The sequence below is a fragment of the Bipolaris oryzae genome, assembly GCF_000523455.1.
Source record: "Bipolaris oryzae ATCC 44560 unplaced genomic scaffold scaffold_32, whole genome shotgun sequence".
Lineage (NCBI taxonomy): Eukaryota > Fungi > Ascomycota > Dothideomycetes > Pleosporales > Pleosporaceae > Bipolaris > Bipolaris oryzae.
Genome location: NW_006911308.1, coordinates 120,844 through 139,869, shown reverse-complemented (window position 1 = coordinate 139,869; position 19,026 = coordinate 120,844). Strand labels below are relative to the sequence as shown.

General features: G+C 51.4%; 8 protein-coding genes across 8 annotated transcripts; 3 read left to right on the top strand and 5 right to left on the bottom strand.

Annotated features, from left to right (window-relative positions):
* Positions 1-210: 210 nt before the first annotated feature.
* Positions 211-1,773, bottom strand: COCMIDRAFT_89581 (uncharacterized protein; the record flags this gene model as incomplete). The annotated part of the gene is made up of 1 exon (XM_007687688.1): positions 211-1,773. The coding sequence occupies one exon, from the start codon at positions 1,771-1,773 to the stop codon at positions 211-213; it is 1,563 nt and encodes a 520-aa protein (XP_007685878.1).
* A 1,066-nt stretch (positions 1,774-2,839) lies between these two features.
* COCMIDRAFT_89485 (uncharacterized protein) lies at positions 2,840-3,944 on the bottom strand (the record flags this gene model as incomplete). Its single annotated transcript, XM_007687687.1, has 3 exons — positions 2,840-3,106; positions 3,170-3,745; positions 3,846-3,944. 3 exons carry the CDS (start codon positions 3,942-3,944, stop codon positions 2,840-2,842), a joined length of 942 nt encoding a protein of 313 aa, XP_007685877.1.
* A 443-nt stretch (positions 3,945-4,387) lies between these two features.
* Positions 4,388-7,166, bottom strand: COCMIDRAFT_3435 (uncharacterized protein; the record flags this gene model as incomplete). Its single annotated transcript, XM_007687627.1, has 2 exons — positions 4,388-4,488; positions 4,538-7,166. 2 exons carry the CDS (start codon positions 7,164-7,166, stop codon positions 4,388-4,390), a joined length of 2,730 nt encoding a protein of 909 aa, XP_007685817.1.
* Positions 7,167-7,790: 624 nt separating this feature from the next.
* Positions 7,791-8,459, bottom strand: COCMIDRAFT_89606 (uncharacterized protein; the record flags this gene model as incomplete). The annotated part of the gene is made up of 4 exons (XM_007687686.1): positions 7,791-7,817; positions 7,870-8,028; positions 8,078-8,158; positions 8,211-8,459. 4 exons carry the CDS (start codon positions 8,457-8,459, stop codon positions 7,791-7,793), a joined length of 516 nt encoding a protein of 171 aa, XP_007685876.1.
* A 678-nt stretch (positions 8,460-9,137) lies between these two features.
* Positions 9,138-9,869, top strand: COCMIDRAFT_34870 (uncharacterized protein; the record flags this gene model as incomplete). Its single annotated transcript, XM_007687657.1, has 4 exons — positions 9,138-9,170; positions 9,219-9,242; positions 9,298-9,357; positions 9,408-9,869. The coding sequence occupies 4 exons, from the start codon at positions 9,138-9,140 to the stop codon at positions 9,867-9,869; spliced, it is 579 nt and encodes a 192-aa protein (XP_007685847.1).
* A 777-nt stretch (positions 9,870-10,646) lies between these two features.
* COCMIDRAFT_89489 (uncharacterized protein) lies at positions 10,647-13,536 on the top strand (the record flags this gene model as incomplete). Its single annotated transcript, XM_007687685.1, is given in 10 exon segments — positions 10,647-10,718; positions 10,917-11,068; positions 11,124-11,180; positions 11,230-11,642; positions 11,691-11,875; positions 12,124-12,143; positions 12,538-12,637; positions 12,768-12,827; positions 12,847-12,975; positions 13,012-13,536. The coding sequence occupies 10 exon segments, from the start codon at positions 10,647-10,649 to the stop codon at positions 13,534-13,536; spliced, it is 1,713 nt and encodes a 570-aa protein (XP_007685875.1).
* A 673-nt stretch (positions 13,537-14,209) lies between these two features.
* Positions 14,210-15,422, bottom strand: COCMIDRAFT_89710 (uncharacterized protein; the record flags this gene model as incomplete). Its single annotated transcript, XM_007687684.1, has 2 exons — positions 14,210-14,912; positions 14,971-15,422. The coding sequence occupies 2 exons, from the start codon at positions 15,420-15,422 to the stop codon at positions 14,210-14,212; spliced, it is 1,155 nt and encodes a 384-aa protein (XP_007685874.1).
* A 1,093-nt stretch (positions 15,423-16,515) lies between these two features.
* COCMIDRAFT_34867 (uncharacterized protein) lies at positions 16,516-18,842 on the top strand (the record flags this gene model as incomplete). The annotated part of the gene is made up of 4 exons (XM_007687656.1): positions 16,516-17,441; positions 17,493-18,203; positions 18,253-18,425; positions 18,475-18,842. 4 exons carry the CDS (start codon positions 16,516-16,518, stop codon positions 18,840-18,842), a joined length of 2,178 nt encoding a protein of 725 aa, XP_007685846.1.
* Between the last annotated feature and the right edge of the window lie 184 nt (positions 18,843-19,026).

The window sequence follows — 19,026 nt, the reverse complement described above, 5'->3', positions numbered from 1 at the left end:
CGTTAGCAGCCCTCAGCCGCCAATGGTCCAGACACGTCCATGGACAGCCTCTTTGGCAATGCTCTGCAAACCACCACGTCCCCCATCCTGTCGTGAACTACCGCTTCTGGTTGGTGCACATCTTGTCAAACCCCGGATCGCCCGTCTGAATCGCGTCAAATACCACGTTCATTTCACAAGGTTTAATTATCTATACTGCTTCTGCCCTTCCTAGCTCGCAGGGGCATTGACAGACACCGCACCAGGCATTCCTGGCGACAGCAGCAGCTCTATCAGCCTGCTCCGCTTACGCCTGTGTCGATGCGTTGACACAGGTGCCGAGCATGACGACGCTGACGACGAGAAGGAGAACCTCGACGCCCGACTGCCTTTGCCTTGTCCCTTATTCGACTCTGCCTCGCCCACACTCACGCTTGCTGTGCTTGATAGGCTTGCCTTGTCATCATGGCCCTCCTTCTCGACACTCGCACTGCACCTGCCATTGCACAGCCAATACCTATCCAGCGAAGCCTCTGTCGCTTCTGCAACAACGCCCAACTCTTCAAAGAACGTGACCACATCCTCCTCGAGCCCCACCAGCTCCGCGTAACGCTTCTCCTCGGATGCTAATTTGGTGCCATCAAACGTGCATGCATCAAGTGCTGTTGCAACAGAGTCTCTGCGCTGCCTTACTGGCTCCCGTGCAAGCATCATGGTTCCCGGCACATAGATGATCCGCCCGCCAGCCACGTCAACGCTGCTGCGCCTGTGCTGCGTGACCGTGTCTGAGTGCGTAATTGTAGTACTATTCCCACCCCATCGCCTGTTTGAAGGCGACGAGGGCGAGCACATCTTGTCGGCCATCACCATGATATTGGCCGGGTTGCCGTTCCGAGCATACCACACCTGTGGACTGCCTAATGTTTCATTCGCGGCATGCCCTTTGCCAATCGCGTACAATTCCTGGGGTGTCGATAGTACCGAGCTTGGCGACCCTGCTACTGTGGTCGCTGTGGTAGTATCTCGTCCTCTGATACTGCTCAACTCGTACCCTGCAACGTCCGTGTCGAGCGTCGCCAGTTGCCTGCCTTGCCGCTTTGGCCCGACGCGCGTCTGTTGCGCCAAAGACGTGCAAGATTGCTTTGCACTAGGAGAAATTGCTGCCCCGCTGCCTTGTGCCTGTGCATCTGCTAGTAATTCCCCCATCATCCTTCTCTTCTCCTTACTCGTATTCACGTCACATGACCGGACCCGCTTCTTTCTCCTCTGCTCTCCCTCCTTCTCCCTGTTGTTGCTGTACTTTCTCCGAATGGTATCAAAGTACCCTAGCCCACCAACACCGCCTACTCGCCCCTCTCCAACCGCTTCAACCGCTTCAACCAGCGGTGAAGCACGTGATTCCAAGCTGCCATATGGCGCCGAATTTGCTTTTCTCCGGAGTTGTGCCCGAGCCAGACCTCGTACTACACCGCTGCTCGCTCTGATGTCATCGGCGGGGGGCAATGTAATCGTCGTACTCGGTCTTTCTTCTCTTGACTTTGTCTCCGTTGGCGGGGGTGGTGATACACGGCATTCATCTATCCGTTGCGGTGAGACCTTATCGTCTCTGTCGTTGTCGTCATGACCATTCACATCGGCTTCGTCTTCGGAAGATGAAAAATTCGAATAGTAACTAGCAGCCGTCGCCCAGAGTCCAGCCAGCATATCGATGTCACTCGTCGGCCGGCCTGCAAAGTTTGCACTCGGCAGCAGCTCAATTGGCATGTCGTAGTAGTCTTCTACAACATGCGGCATCGTGACAGGCAGTATAGTAATGGAAACGGGGACTAATCCGACAGCAAAATGTGTGTGCATTCACAATAGTAATAAACAATACCAGTCGAACCTCTTTAACAAGCACCACCAGTTCCCTCTCGTACCAAGCTGAACATATATTTCTTTGTCCGCACACATCTGCACTGGTCACACTGTGCGCTGCACAGACAACGGCAACAGCAACCCGCGGGGTACGCTGCATTGCGAATTATTTTTGGTATACACAAAGAATTCGTGAGGCTGAGTAAAACTCATCCTGCATCCCTCTCTATCCATCTCCCAGACAAGGAATTTTCGCTATCCGGCTCGTGTACACTCCGTGGCCCCCAAATCCACTCGGACTCCGGTTGTGTTTAGCTTTGCAATATATTAACCTTTCCCCCCCCCCACCCCTTGCACAAAAAGTATGCGCAGTCAATCGCTGAGCCTCATCCGCTGGACCCGGCTACTTGGAACCCCTCAATGATTTGCAACACCAGTACATGCATCCTCTGCTATTTTCATAACCACTCTAACCTGACCGGCCGGATTCCATTGCTTTTTTCCCTACATCAATTCTGCAATTGACATACGATGTCCGAGTCGACTGTTTCGTATTAATTCAAAAAATAATAATGCCAAGTATACGACACGTGACATGGACTCCACCGAGTGCAAAAAAAAAGACATACGACAGCGGGGATTCGCCAGTGGTCACCCACCTGACTACTAATCCGCCGGTAAGCTGCTTAAGTACAATTGATCGAACGGGGAATTCTGCTTTCAGCTTCCTATGGTCGTATGTGACAGAATTGGAAGCTAAAAGGATTATGATTGTGGGTACAAAGCATAAGAAACGGACCTGAATGCTCAAAATCAAGAGTCAGTAAAGGAGACCCATTTTTCCTCGTGGAAAGCAAGCAGGATGTGCAAAGGTACCATAGTAATTTGAGCAAATATGTTATTCATAGAGAAATGGTAGGAAAAAATACAAGTCGTCAGTCTTCCAATACACATTACACGTAAATTCCATGTCGCCAACACTCCTACCGCTCTCCTACACAACCTACACACTCTCCCCAAAAATCTCCGCCCCCTCATGCCCACCCCTCCTCAGAAAAATCTTCATACTCTCCAGTACCTGCGCCTTCAAATCCGGACGGCTCAAATTCTGCCCCGCAAAACCTCCATACGTACTGTCAAACTCAAACGGCTTAATCGCCTTCCAAATAGCCAGCACAGCAGGCGGAGGTAGAGGTATCATATTTGGATACGCCCACATGAAAGAATAAGATGTTGTATCCGGGATACGTTGGGCGTTGCTGAAGCCAGACTACGGTGTTTTGATTAGCCATCAGTTTGACCTAGACGCGGCAAGGTAAAAGGGAAGACGTACAGGCACACTCATAAACGTATCAGCAATAAACAACTTCCCGTCCCAATGCGCCACCGAACTCCCTTCAAAATGGCCACCACACTGTACCATCTTAACCTTCCCCTCCACCTCTTCAATCGGCGTTACACCACCCACCAGCTTCCTCACCCCACGCTTGTCCTCGCGGTTAAGCCATTGAGCGTCGTCGCGGCATGTGTACACGGGACACCCGAATGCCTCTGCCCACTCAAGGTGCGTGGTGTAGAAGTGCGGGTGGCTAATTACAATCGCTTTCAGCCCGCCTTTTGAATTGATAAAGTCGATTGTCTGTGGGTTCAGCAGCGCAATGCAGTCCCAGAGTACGTTGCCGTGGCTTGTCTGGAGCAAGATGGCGCGTTGTCCGATACCGAGTTGCTTGCGGGTAGTGCTGGAATCGGCGAGACCGGCAGGCAGCTCCGAAGGGGTTAGAGGTTGAGTGCTGATGTAGTGGATTCGAGCATCCTTGGGGTCGGTTTCAAAGACGTTTTTCTGGGTCTGTTGGCTGTTGGCGAGATTGGTCCAGGATTGGCCGGAGGCTGGGACGTATTGACGGGGATCCTATGGCGTGTTAGGTTTTGTATACCTCTTGGAGTTGACTGTTTTTTTGGTGTTTGAGGAATTAGGAATGGATTGATTGGTAAAGACTGGTATGACGTACATCGCAGATGCGGCATGTTTCAGGGTGCTGCGACAATGGAACGTCGTATTGTGTCCCGCACGTTTCGCAGATGGCTAGGTCGCTTGGTGAGAACTTCATCTTATGTAATTTGAGATTTATTGTATGCTTGTGTAACGTAAATGTAAAGAGTCGCGAAACAATTGGCGTATGTCATCTGTCAAGGGTGTCATGGTTGCTCTTTTATCCAACAACCAAAAGTGGGGTTCACAGAGAGGGGGTCAGATTCTAGAGCTCAACATAGTATCAAGGCACATCTAGGATGACAAAGTTTCGGACCCTGAAGCGGGTGAGTCCGTTCCATGGGCTCCGTGACTGCGGAATTGGGCCTAGCTTTTAGAGACACATCTTGGATGCCTAATAGTAGAAAATACGGTACTGTGTGACAAATTGGAGCGTACTAGACCATAAACCCTCCCAATCTTGGTCATCTCATTCGAGACAGATGATCTTCATTGCGTAATACTGAACATGTACAATGGCTAAATGCAACGCCCCAAAACGCCCATTACCAAAAGCGCTCTTTACTTTTCTACCGACTTGGCATCAATCTGTGCCTTTGGACTTGCATTTGCAATTCTCGACCATTCGCCATTGAACGCATTGATAAGCCACCATCTCAATTCTGCGTCTTCGTCAGCATTAACTTTTGCATAACCAAGAAAATCACTTACTATCATAGACAATCTTGTTGGCGTTGTGGAAGTAGATGCTATGGTCCGAGTCTGGGAACACGTGTACGTCGTAGTTTTCAATGCCTGCAAGATCCAACCGGTCCAGTAGAGTAAGTGTGTTCTGCATGTGCACGTTGTCATCGGCAACACCGTGCATGATAAGAAACCTGACATTCTTCGCGAGCGATCTCACGTCTGTGATGGTCGAGTTTTCGTAGCCTTCGGGGTTGTTCTGGGGCGTGTGCATATAGCGCTCTGTGTAAATGGAGTCGTAGAAGTGCCAGTCGGTAACAGGCGCAACGGCCATTCCGTACTTGAACGTCTCTCCTCCATCCTGCTCAAGGGTCTTTAGGGTGTTGAAGCCTCCAAAACTCCAACCCCATATAGCCAACCTATCAGCATCAACATACTTTTTACTCGCCCAAATCTTAGCCGCTGCAATCTGGTCGTGCGCTTCATAGTATCCAAGATTCCCCCGAGTGATGCAGCGCATCTTACGACCGAGGAAACCTGTACCGCGTCCGTCTACAGTGACAACAATGTATCCAAGACTCGCAGCAATGTAGGATTGGAAATCAACCTTGAACCGCTTGTTCACTTCCTGTGAAACTGGACCGCTGTACTGGTAGAACAACACTGGGTATTTCTTCTTCTCGTCAAAATGTGGTGGGCGGCGTTCGAGAACGTTTAGTTTGAAACCGTCAACGTCAATTGTCTGATATTTGAGAATTGGCAACTCAAGTTGGCGTACTAAGCGATCGAGGCTTTTGTTTTCTTCGATTGTCTTTTCGTATTTCTCCTTGTTTGCTGATGTGCTGATGATCTTCTGCCATGGAATTCCAGGACCTTTGTATGATATCAAGGCGTATGAACCACCGGCCGAGAATGATGCGTCATAGTACCCTGAACCGCTATTCTCTACGACTTCACTCTTCCCGGTGCCGTTCAGATACACAGAGTATGCATGTCGCTCTGTGGAGTCTTTCTCTGTGGAAATGTAGTAGACCAAGTTGTTCTTCAAATCCACTCGGGACGGCGCCTCGACAACTTCCCATTCGCCCTGGGTGAGCAATACAGGCTTGTCACTGTCCAAAGGCGCAAAGTAGCCAATGTGGTCATAACCCTCATGAATGACAGTGTCGATGTAGCCATCGTGCTCACGACCGTTGGCAGGATCTGCTGGTACAAAAGTAGTTTTTTGCGAAACCTCAAACCATCCACCGTCTAATTCCGCAATGTTCTCGGTCCTGATGGTTTTTCCAGTACGTTGCTCGACGTCCATCAACACTAGCTTGAGGACATCGCTCTCACGGTTCGTTTCCCGAACAAGTACCTGCTTTGTCTTGCCCGCCCAAACGATCTCGGTGATTAGCCTGTTGTCATCTGGGAAATCATCCTCAATTTTGACACTGAAAACTTCGCCCTTTTCAACGTCATAGAATTGTAGTGATACGATCGGGTTTGGCGCACCAGCCTTGGGGTACTTGATCTCGCGAACTTCGGGATAGTTTTCTTCGCCAGCCTTGGGCCTTTCTCCGCTGGGCCGTGACAAAAAGTATTGGACCGGGTACGTCGGAACGGTTGATTCATCTGTGCGCAAAAAGGCAATGTACTTGCCATCTTCAGACCACCATGTTGCACTGTTGCCTTGGAAGACCTCCTCTTCATATACCCAATCAGGGATGCCGTAGAACAATTCAGTCCCACCGTCCTTGGTGATTTGGACGACCTCTTTGGAATCCAACTTGCGCAAGAACATGTTGTTGTCCCTTGTAAAGACGACCGCATCCGATTGCGGTGACAAGGAGGCCAGTTGGATCACAGCTCCTGGGTTTTGAGGATCCAGAGGCTCACCAGTTTGTGTCTCGACATCGAATATCCAGTACTTGCCCGTACCAGAGTGTCGCCAATTCTTCTGGTAATTCGACAGGACGAGTACCTTCTTGAAGTCCTTGCTTGGCCAAACGTCGTTAGGATAAACAGATGTCCCGTCCACCGTGAAGCTCTTTTCTTTCATAAGGGTGGTTTGTGCGTTTGTAGCCCTTGCATTGCCCTTGCTTCTGATATCCTCGACTACCAAGTATCCCTCTTTCCCAGAGTCTCTCTCAAGCAACAAGCCGTCCTCGCCCGATGGGCCTGCTATCCACTCGACGCTCTGTTGTTGGGGATAGAATCGACCACCCAAAACATCATCCATAGTAATCTTCTTTCCGGAACCCTTTGTTGAGCTCGCGAGAGGGTCGTGTGGTCGGCTCGAGACAGGCTTGTAGGTGCCGCTCATCAAGAAGAACACCAGCGCAAGCGTCCATCCTGCTACGCATGCTGTGCCTACAATCCATAACCATCTTCGCGTCTTCTTATCTACCCCTGTTGGGGCGCGGTATTGTGCGCCCTCGATGTCAAACTGTTCGTGTGGGTGACTTGCATCGTCGTCGTCGGTGTACTTTTCTCCACGATTTAAACGCGATGCACCAGTGACTGCTGGGTTGTTGATGTGTTCAAGAACTAGCGACGTGGTGGATATGGACGATATAGAGGCATCAGACTCGTCTTCTGAGGCGCGCGCGGATCGCTCGTCTTTGGTTAGAAGCTCCGCTTCCTCTTCAGGAAGGGAGCGGTGTCGCGGCATCGTAGCTGTAACGTGGTGAATTTAAAAGGAACAGGATCACTTTGGGAATCAACGCATCCTGATAAAAGAGCAATGCAGATCGCGGTAGACCACTTCCAGAAATTGGTATACGGCTGCGAGGTGTAGTTAGGGGCTACGTATGGGCTAGCATGCGGAGGTGCGGAGTTCACGCGGAGGTGTCAGAGCTGGAGTTGGCCCGAAACATACCAAGCCACTCTTTGATGCAAGGGGGGAACGTCAACGCAACACAAAGAATCCAAGAGATAAATTTCTATTCAAGTCCAAACTAGGACAAATTTAGAACGGCATAATTTCCGCTTGTTCCTTCCAACTTTGAAACTCATTAGGCCCCTCCTTGCAATCGTGATAAGCCGAGCCTCTGGAGCTTTCTCACTTGAATGAAATTGTGGCCAATTTGTTGAGTGACACAACGTCCCCTAATCTTTTACTGATGTGACTTAGAGAATACTTAAACCAAGGCCATAACTATCTTGCAGAATGCTTGTCCGAAGAACTATCATAGGAAGATGTTAGGCCTGGGGAATCTGGGAAGTATCGAGTGCTAGCGTAGAGCTTTGGCTAGAAGAATCGCCCATGTCAAGCATAATATGCTTTACCATTTGACTAAGACGGCAGCGGGCCAAGGTAATCCTGAAGTGTTGCTTAGTGGGTAGTCATTAGGATTGGCTCTGAAAGTTCCTACCTCCTTCATTGTGCCTACAGCGTACATCTTATCAACTTCAGATCTCAGACCCTTGATCTTGATACGGATGTTGGTGCCCTTTTCAATAACCTGTTCTCCATCGTCGGTCCATTGCGGCGGTGTGGCGTTCGCGTCGAACTTGATCTCGGCAGGGATCATCTAGTCCCTGTCAGTGAATGGAGAGACACATAGGGAGGGGAGATATTACACTTCGCCCTACGAATGCTTGCAAAGACCCACAGTCTACGAAGAAACCTGTGCGGAGTACTGAGGTGACGATGCCATCCATCTTGACACGGTTAGCTGAGCATTCCGCGGTCGCACCCCCAGTTTGCACATACCACCTCGCCTTTGTACGGCCTCCACACGACTGCCTTGTAGTGTACAACGTATTCAGCCGAGCCGGAGCCAGGCATGACCTTGCCATCGGATATGTCGAAAGAGTCCAAGATGCACACTATGGTGTACTTTCCAGTACTCGATCCCTCCTCTTTCTGCAACAGTTCGCGGTGGATGTGCTGGCGAATCAGAGGACCAAAGTACGACGGATGCAGCTGGATCGTCTTCTCGAGTTCTTTGAGAAAAAACATATTGTGTTGTATGCGACTGGCTTGACGGACAGGGTAGACTAGATGCGCGCGATTTTCTTGGAGAATATGGACGGAGCAGCACAGGTGAAGGGTAGATGGAGGTAGAAGGCAAAGAAAGCCAGACGGTGCTCCTTGGTATTACGCGACTCTAAAAGTCTTTATTCTGACGGGCCTAGTAAAGAGTCGACAGTATAGTGTAGCCAGCGCGCGTGTTTCAGCGAGACGCGCCCTCGGCCTGCAAGCCAGCCCTAGTTATTATATCCAGCAGCCCATGCACACAGCCCACAACGTATGCGCGCTGCTTGTGGTAGTCCGGGGATACAGCGGTAGCGGATTCGGGGAAGTTTGGTGGAGGGCTGGGGAAAAACAGTCGAGTGCTGCGACTTGAGCGTTGAGCTCCCGAAGATGCAGGGCTCCAGGGCTCTCGGCACGGAAAATCATTCGCTAAGGCCCAAGCAGTGACCAGACTCCCACCTGCCAGCTTGCGCACCCCCACACACCCATGCCGTGATACTAACGTTCACTTTGCGCCATCCGCACATCCTCGGGCTTCCACGGACGCTGCCCTGACTTCCCGCAACTCGCCGAGCGCTCGCATCCCCCATCTCCAAGATATGATTTAGTCGCTTGACACCCTCTCGCAACGCCAACACGAGCTCAAGTTCCGCATCCGGCACCATGTCTCTGAATCTGGAGAAACAGCTTGTCTTTGTACGTCATTCTACAATCGACACATGTATTGATCTAACTGGACAGTAGTATGGAGCATACCACCATAACAAAGTAGGCCTCTTCCGCCCGGCCGTTTTCACATGTCAGCTAACGCGCTGCCCATCAGGTTAACGTGGGGATACATATGCTTTGCGTGCCTCCTATCCTCTTGACATCTTTTCTCCTGGTATGGCCCCTGAATTGTCACTGCCCAAGCCCCACTAACCCGAACTATAGCTCACCAACACACCGGCCGTGCCGCTGCCATCATGGCTTTCCGTTCCCAATCTCCCGCTCAACGTCGGCACTGCCGGAGCTGTACTCTACTCCACCCTATATGTCCTCATGGAACCTGTCGCAGGAGCCATGATTGCCCCGATCCTTATCGGTAGCACCGCTTATGCGAACCACCTCACGTCCACGTATGGCGCGTCAGCCAACTCTTGGGCTGGCGCAATCAACATTGCATGCTGGATTGCGCAGTTTATCGGACATGGAAAGTTTGAGGGAAGGGCGCCAGCATTGCTAGACAATCTCATTCAAGCCATCTTTTTGGCTCCGTTCTTTGTCTGGTTCGAGGTTCTCTTCATGCTCGGCTACCGTCCAGACCTCAAGCGTCGTATAGACCAGGCTGTTGAGCAGGAGATCCAGAAGTTTCAGAAGAGCAAGGAAAAGGGTCAGAATGGCTCTGCAAAATAAATCGATACTTGAAGTATGGATGTCATGGCCAGAGCACAAGTGAGACGTGGTGATGTCTCTATCAGAGATAATAGAAGGATGCGTTCAGGCGGCACTGCCCTAGGATGCGCATGTAATGTATGGATACTATAGCAGAGTGAGCATTGCATGGTGCAAGGCGTATATGGAGTTGTGTCGCCTATGGTTGTTAGTTTTGCACATTTTGTCTGTATATTTCTACTGAAGGGGTTGCAACATAGTAGGATACCAATCTATAACGTTGTTCGCTCAGACTATTGTGTTAACGTGTGCCAATTCATTGTAAGATGTCTTTTCTTTGCAAGTACGTTGTGGGCCTTCCAAGCAATATCCTCATGGCTGAGGGTTCGACCCTTGCACTATATGTCGACGTTGTGACAGCCAATCGATAAGGCAGCTTGTGGGATGTGAGCTTGTGTTCCACACAGTAGCCACTCTGGAATAGGAATTGGAGGAGGCCAGCGGCTTTCTTGTTAGCAATTGAGGCCTCTAGAGTTTGATTTTGCATCTCGTGACCTCGCCAAATCTCCTTGAATTTGAGCGTGGATGTCGTTGTAAAGTTGGAGCTCGGTTGAGAAGCGGCTTTTTTAGGATTAGTGGTCGACGCCAAGGTCCGCGCTTTCCTTCCGAACCGCAGGACTTTCTTCCTCACAGCAGAGCTCCCATCTTCAACTCCATCACCATCTCCCCTCTTTCATACCTGCATCAATCTCAATTGGTTGCAGAGCTACCGAAATAGTCTCTTGAGCAGCTGCAGCCATGTTCTCAAGGGCCATCCGCCAGTCGAGCCGCCGGGTCGCTGCAATCTCTGCCACCAGCAGGATTGCTTCGGTAAGTCCATCGCAACTGCCTGCAATTGCGCCTTCCCTCGGTCCAGCCATCGTCCGCTATTCATAGAACCGATTTCCGATGCCATTGGCTCCACAATGGCGCTTCGTTGATGGAAGTGGGCGGTCTGCGCATTACTGCGGCGGGACCAAGCTCCCCTCTTCCGAAGATGCAGCGCTGACGGCTTTTTTCTACCAACAGACTCGCGCTCCCGCATTCACCAACGCTACGCGCTTCTACGCTTCCGACGCAAAGGCGGCCCCAACGGAAGTTTCCTCCATCCTCGAGCAGAGGATCCGCGGTGTCCAGGAGGAGACCAGCCTTTCCGAGACTGGACGTGTTCTCTCCGTCGGGTAAGCCATATTGCCAATGCGAATAGAATAGGCAGGGAAGCTGACTGCAGAACAGTGACGGTATTGCTCGTGTCCATGGCATGAACAATGTCCAGGCCGAAGAGCTTGTCGAGTACGCCAAGTCCACATTTCCCCACGGGGCCTTGCTAACAATGGCTCAGGTTCGCTTCCGGTGTCAAGGGCATGTGCATGAACTTGGAAGCCGGCCAGGTCGGTGTTGTGCTTTTCGGTTCCGATCGTCTGGTCAAGGAGGGCGAGACTGTCAAGCGTACCGGACAGATTGTCGACGTTCCCGTTGGCGAGGCTCTCCTTGGACGTGTCGTTGACGCTCTCGGCAACCCCATCGATGGAAAGGGTCCCCTTAAGACCACTGAGCGCCGCCGTGCTCAGCTCAAGGCTCCCGGTATCCTGCCCCGTCGTTCCGTCAACCAGCCCGTACAGACTGGTCTCAAGTCCGTCGACGCCATGGTTCCCATTGGACGTGGTCAGCGTGAGTTGATCATTGGTGACCGTCAGACCGGAAAGACTGCCGTCGCTCTCGATGCCATGCTCAATCAGAACAGGTGGAACAAGGGTAGGGAACTCCATCAATTACACTATATTGATGACTGACAAGTGCTAGGTACCGACGAGACCAAGAAGCTTTACTGCATCTACGTCGCTGTTGGTCAGAAGCGATCCACCGTCGCTCAGCTCGTCAAGACCCTTGAGGAGAACGACGCCATGAAGTACACCATCGTTGTCGCTGCTACGGCTTCTGAAGCTGCTCCCCTTCAATACATCGCTCCTTTCACCGGTTGCTCAATGGTAAGCCTTACAAGCAAATTTTGGGGCTTGACTGATGACTGACCTTTTTCCAGGGAGAATGGTATGTATCCACTTGCTTGCTTTTCAGTTCTATGTTTTTCTACCTTTATTGTGTGGTGATCCGGAATCCTCCATGGAAATGGCTCCCCTTTTATTTTGGAAACTCGAAACTTCTCCAAAATCCAAAAATATCCTTTCGAGATAGTCACTGTGGCACTTTGGAAACCCAGGACAATTCCTCACGAAAGATTGTCACAGTGGCTATCACGTTATGTCGAAAACTGGGGCATTTTCCTTATGGAAAATGTTGCGGATGGTACCATGGTATTTCGAAAGCCCAGAGACTTTCATCACGACAAAATACCGCCGCTGTTACCAAGGCATTTCGAAAGACTAAGGACTTATCCGGCGAAAAGTCGTTATGGCTGTCACCACGGTATTTCGGAGGCCTCAAAACTTTTCCCACGACAACCTACTAAGATGGATATCGTACTATCTTGAACACTCGACAAAATTCCCTGCGAAAGTCAATCGACACAGATCTCGTCCTATTTTGGAAGCTTGGATTTCAACCTCACGACGCTATCGAGATGGCCACTATGTTGCTGGATTTTATCTTGCTTTACTGTTTACCAAATATTCACCAGCTAACGATTTTTTAGGTTCCGTGATAACGGCAAGCACGCTCTCATCATCTACGATGACTTGACCAAGCAGGCCGTCGCTTACCGTCAGATGTCTCTGCTTCTCCGTCGTCCTCCTGTAAGTTCGCGCACGGACCCAGCCACCACAACATGCACGGACCATGCCAACCATCCTTCACCAAACTCAACACCAACCCACCCCAACACATCCCCAACGCCTCCATTGACTATTACTAACTGTTCAATAGGGCCGTGAAGCTTACCCAGGTGATGTCTTTTATGCAAGTAAACCGTTTCTTCTGTGTGATGTTTGCTGACTTGACTTAGCTCCACTCTCGTCTCCTCGAGCGTGCTGCCAAGATGAACGACAAGCTCGGTGGTGGTTCGCTCACTGCCCTTCCTGTCATTGAAACACAGGGTGGCGACGTTTCTGCTGTCTCTGACCCTTTCCCTCGTGTTGTCGCCGTTTCAAAATACTGACTTTTGACATAGTACATTCCCACCAACGTCATTTCCATCACCGACGGTCAGATCTTCTTGGAGGCTGAGCTCTTCTACAAGGGTATCCGTCCTGCCATTAACGTCGGTCTCTCTGTCTCCCGTGTCGGTTCCGCTGCCCAGGTCAAGGCCATGAAGCAGGTCGCTGGTTCCCTCAAGCTCTTCTTGGCCCAGTACCGTGAAGTCGCTGCCTTTGCCCAGTTCGGTTCCGATCTCGATGCCGCTACCAAGCAGACCTTGGCCCGTGGTGAGCGTCTTACCGAGCTCCTCAAGCAGAAGCAGTACTCTCCCATGGCTGTCAACGAGATGGTTCCCCTGATCTACGCTGGTATCAACGGTCTCCTCGACAACGTACCAACCAACAAGATCCTCCAGTGGGAGGCTGACTTCCTTGCCCACCTCCGATCAAACGAGTCCGACATGCTCGCCCAGATCGACCGGGAAGGTGCTCTCAGCAAGGAGCTTGAGGCGAAGCTGAAGGAGGTTGCCCAGAGCTTCACCAAGAGCTTCGTTGCATAGATGGGTTGAAGGATGGAAGAGTGTGTACGGTCTATTCCAATGTTCTGAGGGGCCAAAAAGCGCTGATTGGTCTTTGAGAATAGATGTATAATAGAAGATGCGTCTTCACCATCAGCTGTCAATGGAAGATTTGCTTGTTCACTTCACAGATGGCTAGGTATCGCACGCCTGTCTATATCATTAACGACGACTACTCCTTGTGATTCTATATGCCCTTTTTAGCGCCCATGTGCGAGCCTATTCCTGCCTATAGAGATGGTGTTATGGAATAGGTTATATACGACAATTGAATGTTTTCTCATGTTATAATGCTTTGCTGTCTACTGTGTGACTATGTTGAGACAGTGCTGACAATGTTTCAGATAAGGTGCGGTAGCGGGACAACTATAGGGGGTTCGATATTACTACTAGCGGTCTTAGTACTCTTCTTAGACTGGCCATGTTAACTATAACTACTCGGAAAAGGGGCGGTAGCAGCAGGACAACTACAAGCAGTTCAAAATCAGCATCATCACTTGTTTCACACACTCATAATATCCTTGCTCGCTATTTATCATACTTGGGCGGCGTTGGAATGCGGATCTGATTATTCAACTTGTTCGATGCCATTGTCCAGTCTAAGCCATCTGACCGCATTATCCAAACACCATCAATCTACCCAATAGATGCCTGTCTACTTCTTTGTTCCTTGGTGTCGCTCCTCGCCTTCGCTCGCATCCCCATCTTTAAAGGGATCATCACCAATCTCCACCGCATCACCCGTCTCAGGAGGGTCATCGTGATACTCATCATCCCATGCTGTCCTCAGACTAATATCATCGTCATCTTCTCGTAACCGTTCGGCAGCTTCCAGCGCGCCCGGGTCATCGTGATATTCATTCTCCAAGTCCTCGATGCTTACACGTCGGACGCCAGCACGCTCCTCAGCTTCGAGCTGGGCAGCGCGGGCCTTTGTCTTGCGGTAGACTAGCCAGCCAGTGGTTACGCCCGCAATTAGTCCGATAATGATGGATATGTAGGACAGTGCCTTTGTGCGCGGGTCCATCTTGCCTCCGCTCTCGGCAATCTTTTCCAATTGAGCACCGATGAAGATGTGGAGCATCAACTTGGGTGACACAATGGCAGTAGCGAGAGCATAAGACGCCCAGTGCACGGTTGGAAATGTGGCGACGGCGCCGTTGGATATGGAGTATGGGAGTGGACACAGACGGTACATGACAAGGAGCTTGATGCCGTCATGCTTGAGGGTCAGGGAAAGAGCGGCGAAGCGGGTGTCGTTTGCTACGAGGCGGTGGACCATAGATTTAAGGAGCGTGCGTGAAAGGAGAAACGATGCAGTACTGCCAGCGACTGATGCTGTTGCTGCTATGAACCATCTGTGTCGAGTTAGCCTACTGTTAAAGGTCGCCTGGTCAATTGCTGGTTTGAACTCACCCATTTGGAAAGCCATAAACAAAACCGGCAATGGTAAGGAGACTGGAATATCCAATCAAGGGTGGAAAGGAGACGACGAATATCAGGGCCCAGAGTATCAGCCAGCCTGCTGTGATATCCCTCCACTTCTTCGCCATAGGCAGTAGAGCGCCGAATATCCGTTCACCGAACACCAGGAACAGTATGCCGCCTACTACTAAGAGTATATTCCCTATAATCAATAATATTTTCTTTACAGGGGAAAGCTTGTTGTACTGGTCCAAGGCTCGCCGCGAGTATTTGTCCCAGTTGCCCATTGCGCGTTGCCGCCATGTGGTTTGTTGGCTGCTATGCGAGGCGCTGCGCCGAAATGTGGATGATTGCTGTCGCCAACTCCATATTGGCGTCTCACCCGTTTCCTCATTCTCAAGCGGGAGCGCAAGGGCGCGTACATCATAGTCGGTCGCTGGCATAGCTGCCTCAGTGTTTATGTGTTGTGGTGGCCTGGAGGGAGCGACCCGGACGTACGCGGAGGTGAGGGAGATGTAATGGCAGGTGATGGGGGAAGGGATTGTCAGTTGGGACGACTGAAAGGGGACATTCCGGGGATTGGTAATCGGGTGTCAGAAACAATCGAGGGTGTTGGTGTAAGATGCTAAAGTTAGTGCTGGTGCTGGACAGCTTTTGGTTTCATCGTCATCCCGGGCGGACGAACAATGATGCACCGCCGCATCCGCTCTGCATTAGGCGCGTATATGAAATGTGCCGGGGCAGCCACGGAGCCGCAGCGTGGCTGAGTCCTTTTACCCAAGGACTCGAAGATGCCGTGATTTGAAGAGCACACGTAGTTTGTTTTGCGCAGACACGCAGGGCTTGCTGCAGGTGATGCACCGCATGCCAGTCATGGTGCGGATGCCGTATGTAGAAACTGCACGTGATTTTGCCCAGCCTCAGCCTCCAAAGTGTGGCGCCCCCCTCAATTTGGCGTATTAGCAATGGAGGGTTGAGGCATATGTAGCAGCTTCGTTTCCTTGTGTCCAGGCTCCAATTGTCCATCAACCCGTCGCCAGCCTGTTCCATCCCGCATCTGGCCAAGACTCTCCCTCTCATACCGTTCCCATCCGAATGCATCTCGAGGCTCTGAGGGCCATGTAGGGACTGCTGGGATTCCAGTGTGCAGATTGCCTGTTCCCGCTGTATGGTTGACCTGCTGCACGGTGCAGGCTTCCCCCCCACCCCTACCTACGTAGTTGAGCGACCTGAGCCTAGTCCCTTGAGCTTCATTCGCGCTCGCGCTCGCCCGCCCCCAAGGCATACATTGGCTCTGTCCTCTTCGGCGCACTCGCTGTGTGTCCTGCAGAAAAAAGGCTGTAGGACAAACTGTTTGCCCTTCCCGTTGCTGCTTCACTCTTCTGAACGCGCCGGTCGCTCTGCCAATAACCGCAGTACTTAATCAGCCCGACGACCTCCTGTCTCGACCTCGCTCTCTACCCTCGTCCATCCCACGCGCCCCCCTCACCGCCATATTTACCATTCCCTTTTTTTCTCCGTCTGCAACTAATCAACATGGTCGCAGACGATTTGTATGAAAAGGCTCTGCCTGTATTGCAGGATGATGCCTTGGACGAAGAGGACAAGACGGACAAGCTCGAGGAGCTCATGCGCAAGGAGACCAATCTCACTGGCAAGTCTCTCGAGAACATTGTCCTCGACTGTCTATGGCGTTACCGCGATGCCGGCAGCTCATCCAGCTCTCCACCCAGCCGCCATACCGTCATCCGCCGGCCATCTCCAGCCCCGTGGCAGGCCGGCCGCGCCCCGACTCCCGTCAATAACTCTCCACGCATGATACACCCCCCTCCAGGCTTTGGAATAGGACCCCCTGGCTTTGCGCGCACAAAATCTTCAACCGCCTCACCTTTTACTTCCCCACGACCCTCGCCACGGCTTGCTTTTTCGACACCCCATATTCCCCACAGCCCCAGCCTGAGCGCATACCAATTCAGCGAATGCGCAAGCCCGAACACAGAAACATATGGTGATCTTGATACACACTCGGTGGATTGGCTAGTTAACGAGGACATTGCAAGCACCGAGTCGTCGTACGTAGGCGATGGCACGCTCAATGGTGCCGCCGCCGAATGGGTTCAGCCGCAAACTATGGATATGGGTCCATATGACATGTTACGCTCAATCCTGCGTGACGATCGGCCTGACGAGGAGCTAGAAAAGGTTCTCGAGGCCAACGGCTACGACCTTAGCGCTGCTCTGCTTGCATTAATGGGTCAGCAGATGGAGGCATCACAGCTCCCCGCTACCCCTTCGGAGCACTCTGGATATCTCATCGGAAAATCCATGGCCCCAACCTTTAGACCTGCTACACCAATTGGGCAGCAGAAGAGCAATATTGTGTGCAAGTACTTTTTGTCCAATGGTCATTGCGCTAGGGCGGATTGCCGGTTTGCTCATGACACAAGCAAGACTTTGTGCAAGTAGGTATCAAGTATCCGTCTCAACTCGGCTTGAATCTAACGTATGATCAGATACTTTCTCAACGGTAATTGTTTGGCTGGAGATACCTGTCTTTTCTCACATGACCCTTCTGCTCTCATGGCTCGTATGGCGATTTCAGATGCCTCAACCTCACCACTTCCCAACTTTCAGATGTCCGACTATGAATTCCCCACCCTTCACTACAATGGCTCTCCTCTAGGCACACCGTCTATATCAACCACCGAAGCAACCGCTTTGGAGCAGCTCTATGGTTTCACGAGTGGAGGTCCTACGCGTCCTCCACCCGGTCTTAGCCCCTATGCTAACTTCACGCCGGGAGCTGGCAGTCGACCGCAGTCAAGGACAGGCAGTCGTCAAGTTTCCCGTGCAGCCACACCCTCTGTGCTCGCAGTCGACGACAAAGACGCTTTTCCTGCTTTGGGCTCTGCTGCAGCTACAAAGACTGGAAAGCGGCACCACGGAAAGCGTGGTGGTCACGGCAACAAGGATACTCCAGGACCGAACCTCGCAGATGTTGTCCGTATGTCGCCTTCGCCAGCTCCTGCAACTCCTGTACGGAAGGGTCTACGACCAGCCAAGAGTTTCAATGGGTCTCGTGAGAATAGTGCAGCTGCACAGGCAATTCCCGCTCCTCAGCACATTCCGTGGTTAGTCACGGGTGAGAAAGGTAATCAGGCATATCTTGACGCTCGCGCCGAGGCTTTCAAACATGGCAGTCTGCGAAATAAGTTTTTGCAGAGGTAGGTTATTGTTAGAGTAGACGAGTAAGAACGTACTGACACGTACTAGTGCTGCACAGGCCTGGAACCGCAGTGACTCGCGCGCGGCCAAGGCTCTTAGCCTTAGAGGACAGACCGAGAATAACCTGATGCGTGAGGCTCATCGGGAAGCCGCCCGTATTCTATACGAAGACCGCAACAAGGATAATGATAGCTCGAGAGAGCTGTATGTTGATCTTCATGGTACGTATTCATTTAGCTAGGGATAGCAATCATTGCTCATACCCCTTAGGTTTGCATCCCGATGAATCAGTATCATACCTCGAAGGTATTCTACTGAAGCATAGCTCATCTTCCCGTCCGGTTTATGCCATTACTGGAACTGGTCATCATTCAAAGAATGGCAAGGACAAAGTAGGAAAGGCGATCCGAGGTTTCTTGAATGAGTGGAGATATGCTTTCCGTGAGTTCTCTGTGCCTGGTGACCGTAACAATGTCGGCGGCATTCTTGGTATCGACCCGAGTAGCTATGACAAATCCGTTGCAGAGCGGGCAAAGGAGTCAGAATCAGATGCAGACAGTAAGAAGGACACCAAGATCCGCATCATGAAGAGAGATGATGTGGGGGATGTACCGAAAGGACCGAAGCGGACTACTTAAGTCTACTGGGTTGGATGTGGGAGGACACTTGATAGGTAGCAAGAAATAAGAAAGACTTTACTACATTTGTGGCGCTGTGGTACTCTCACAGGTGAAGGTCCTGGAGTCGGGACTAAGCCGCTTGCGATGTGTCTGGATGAAAGAGGTCGGCACGGCACGGGGCGCGCCTTCCTTGTAGCTTCAG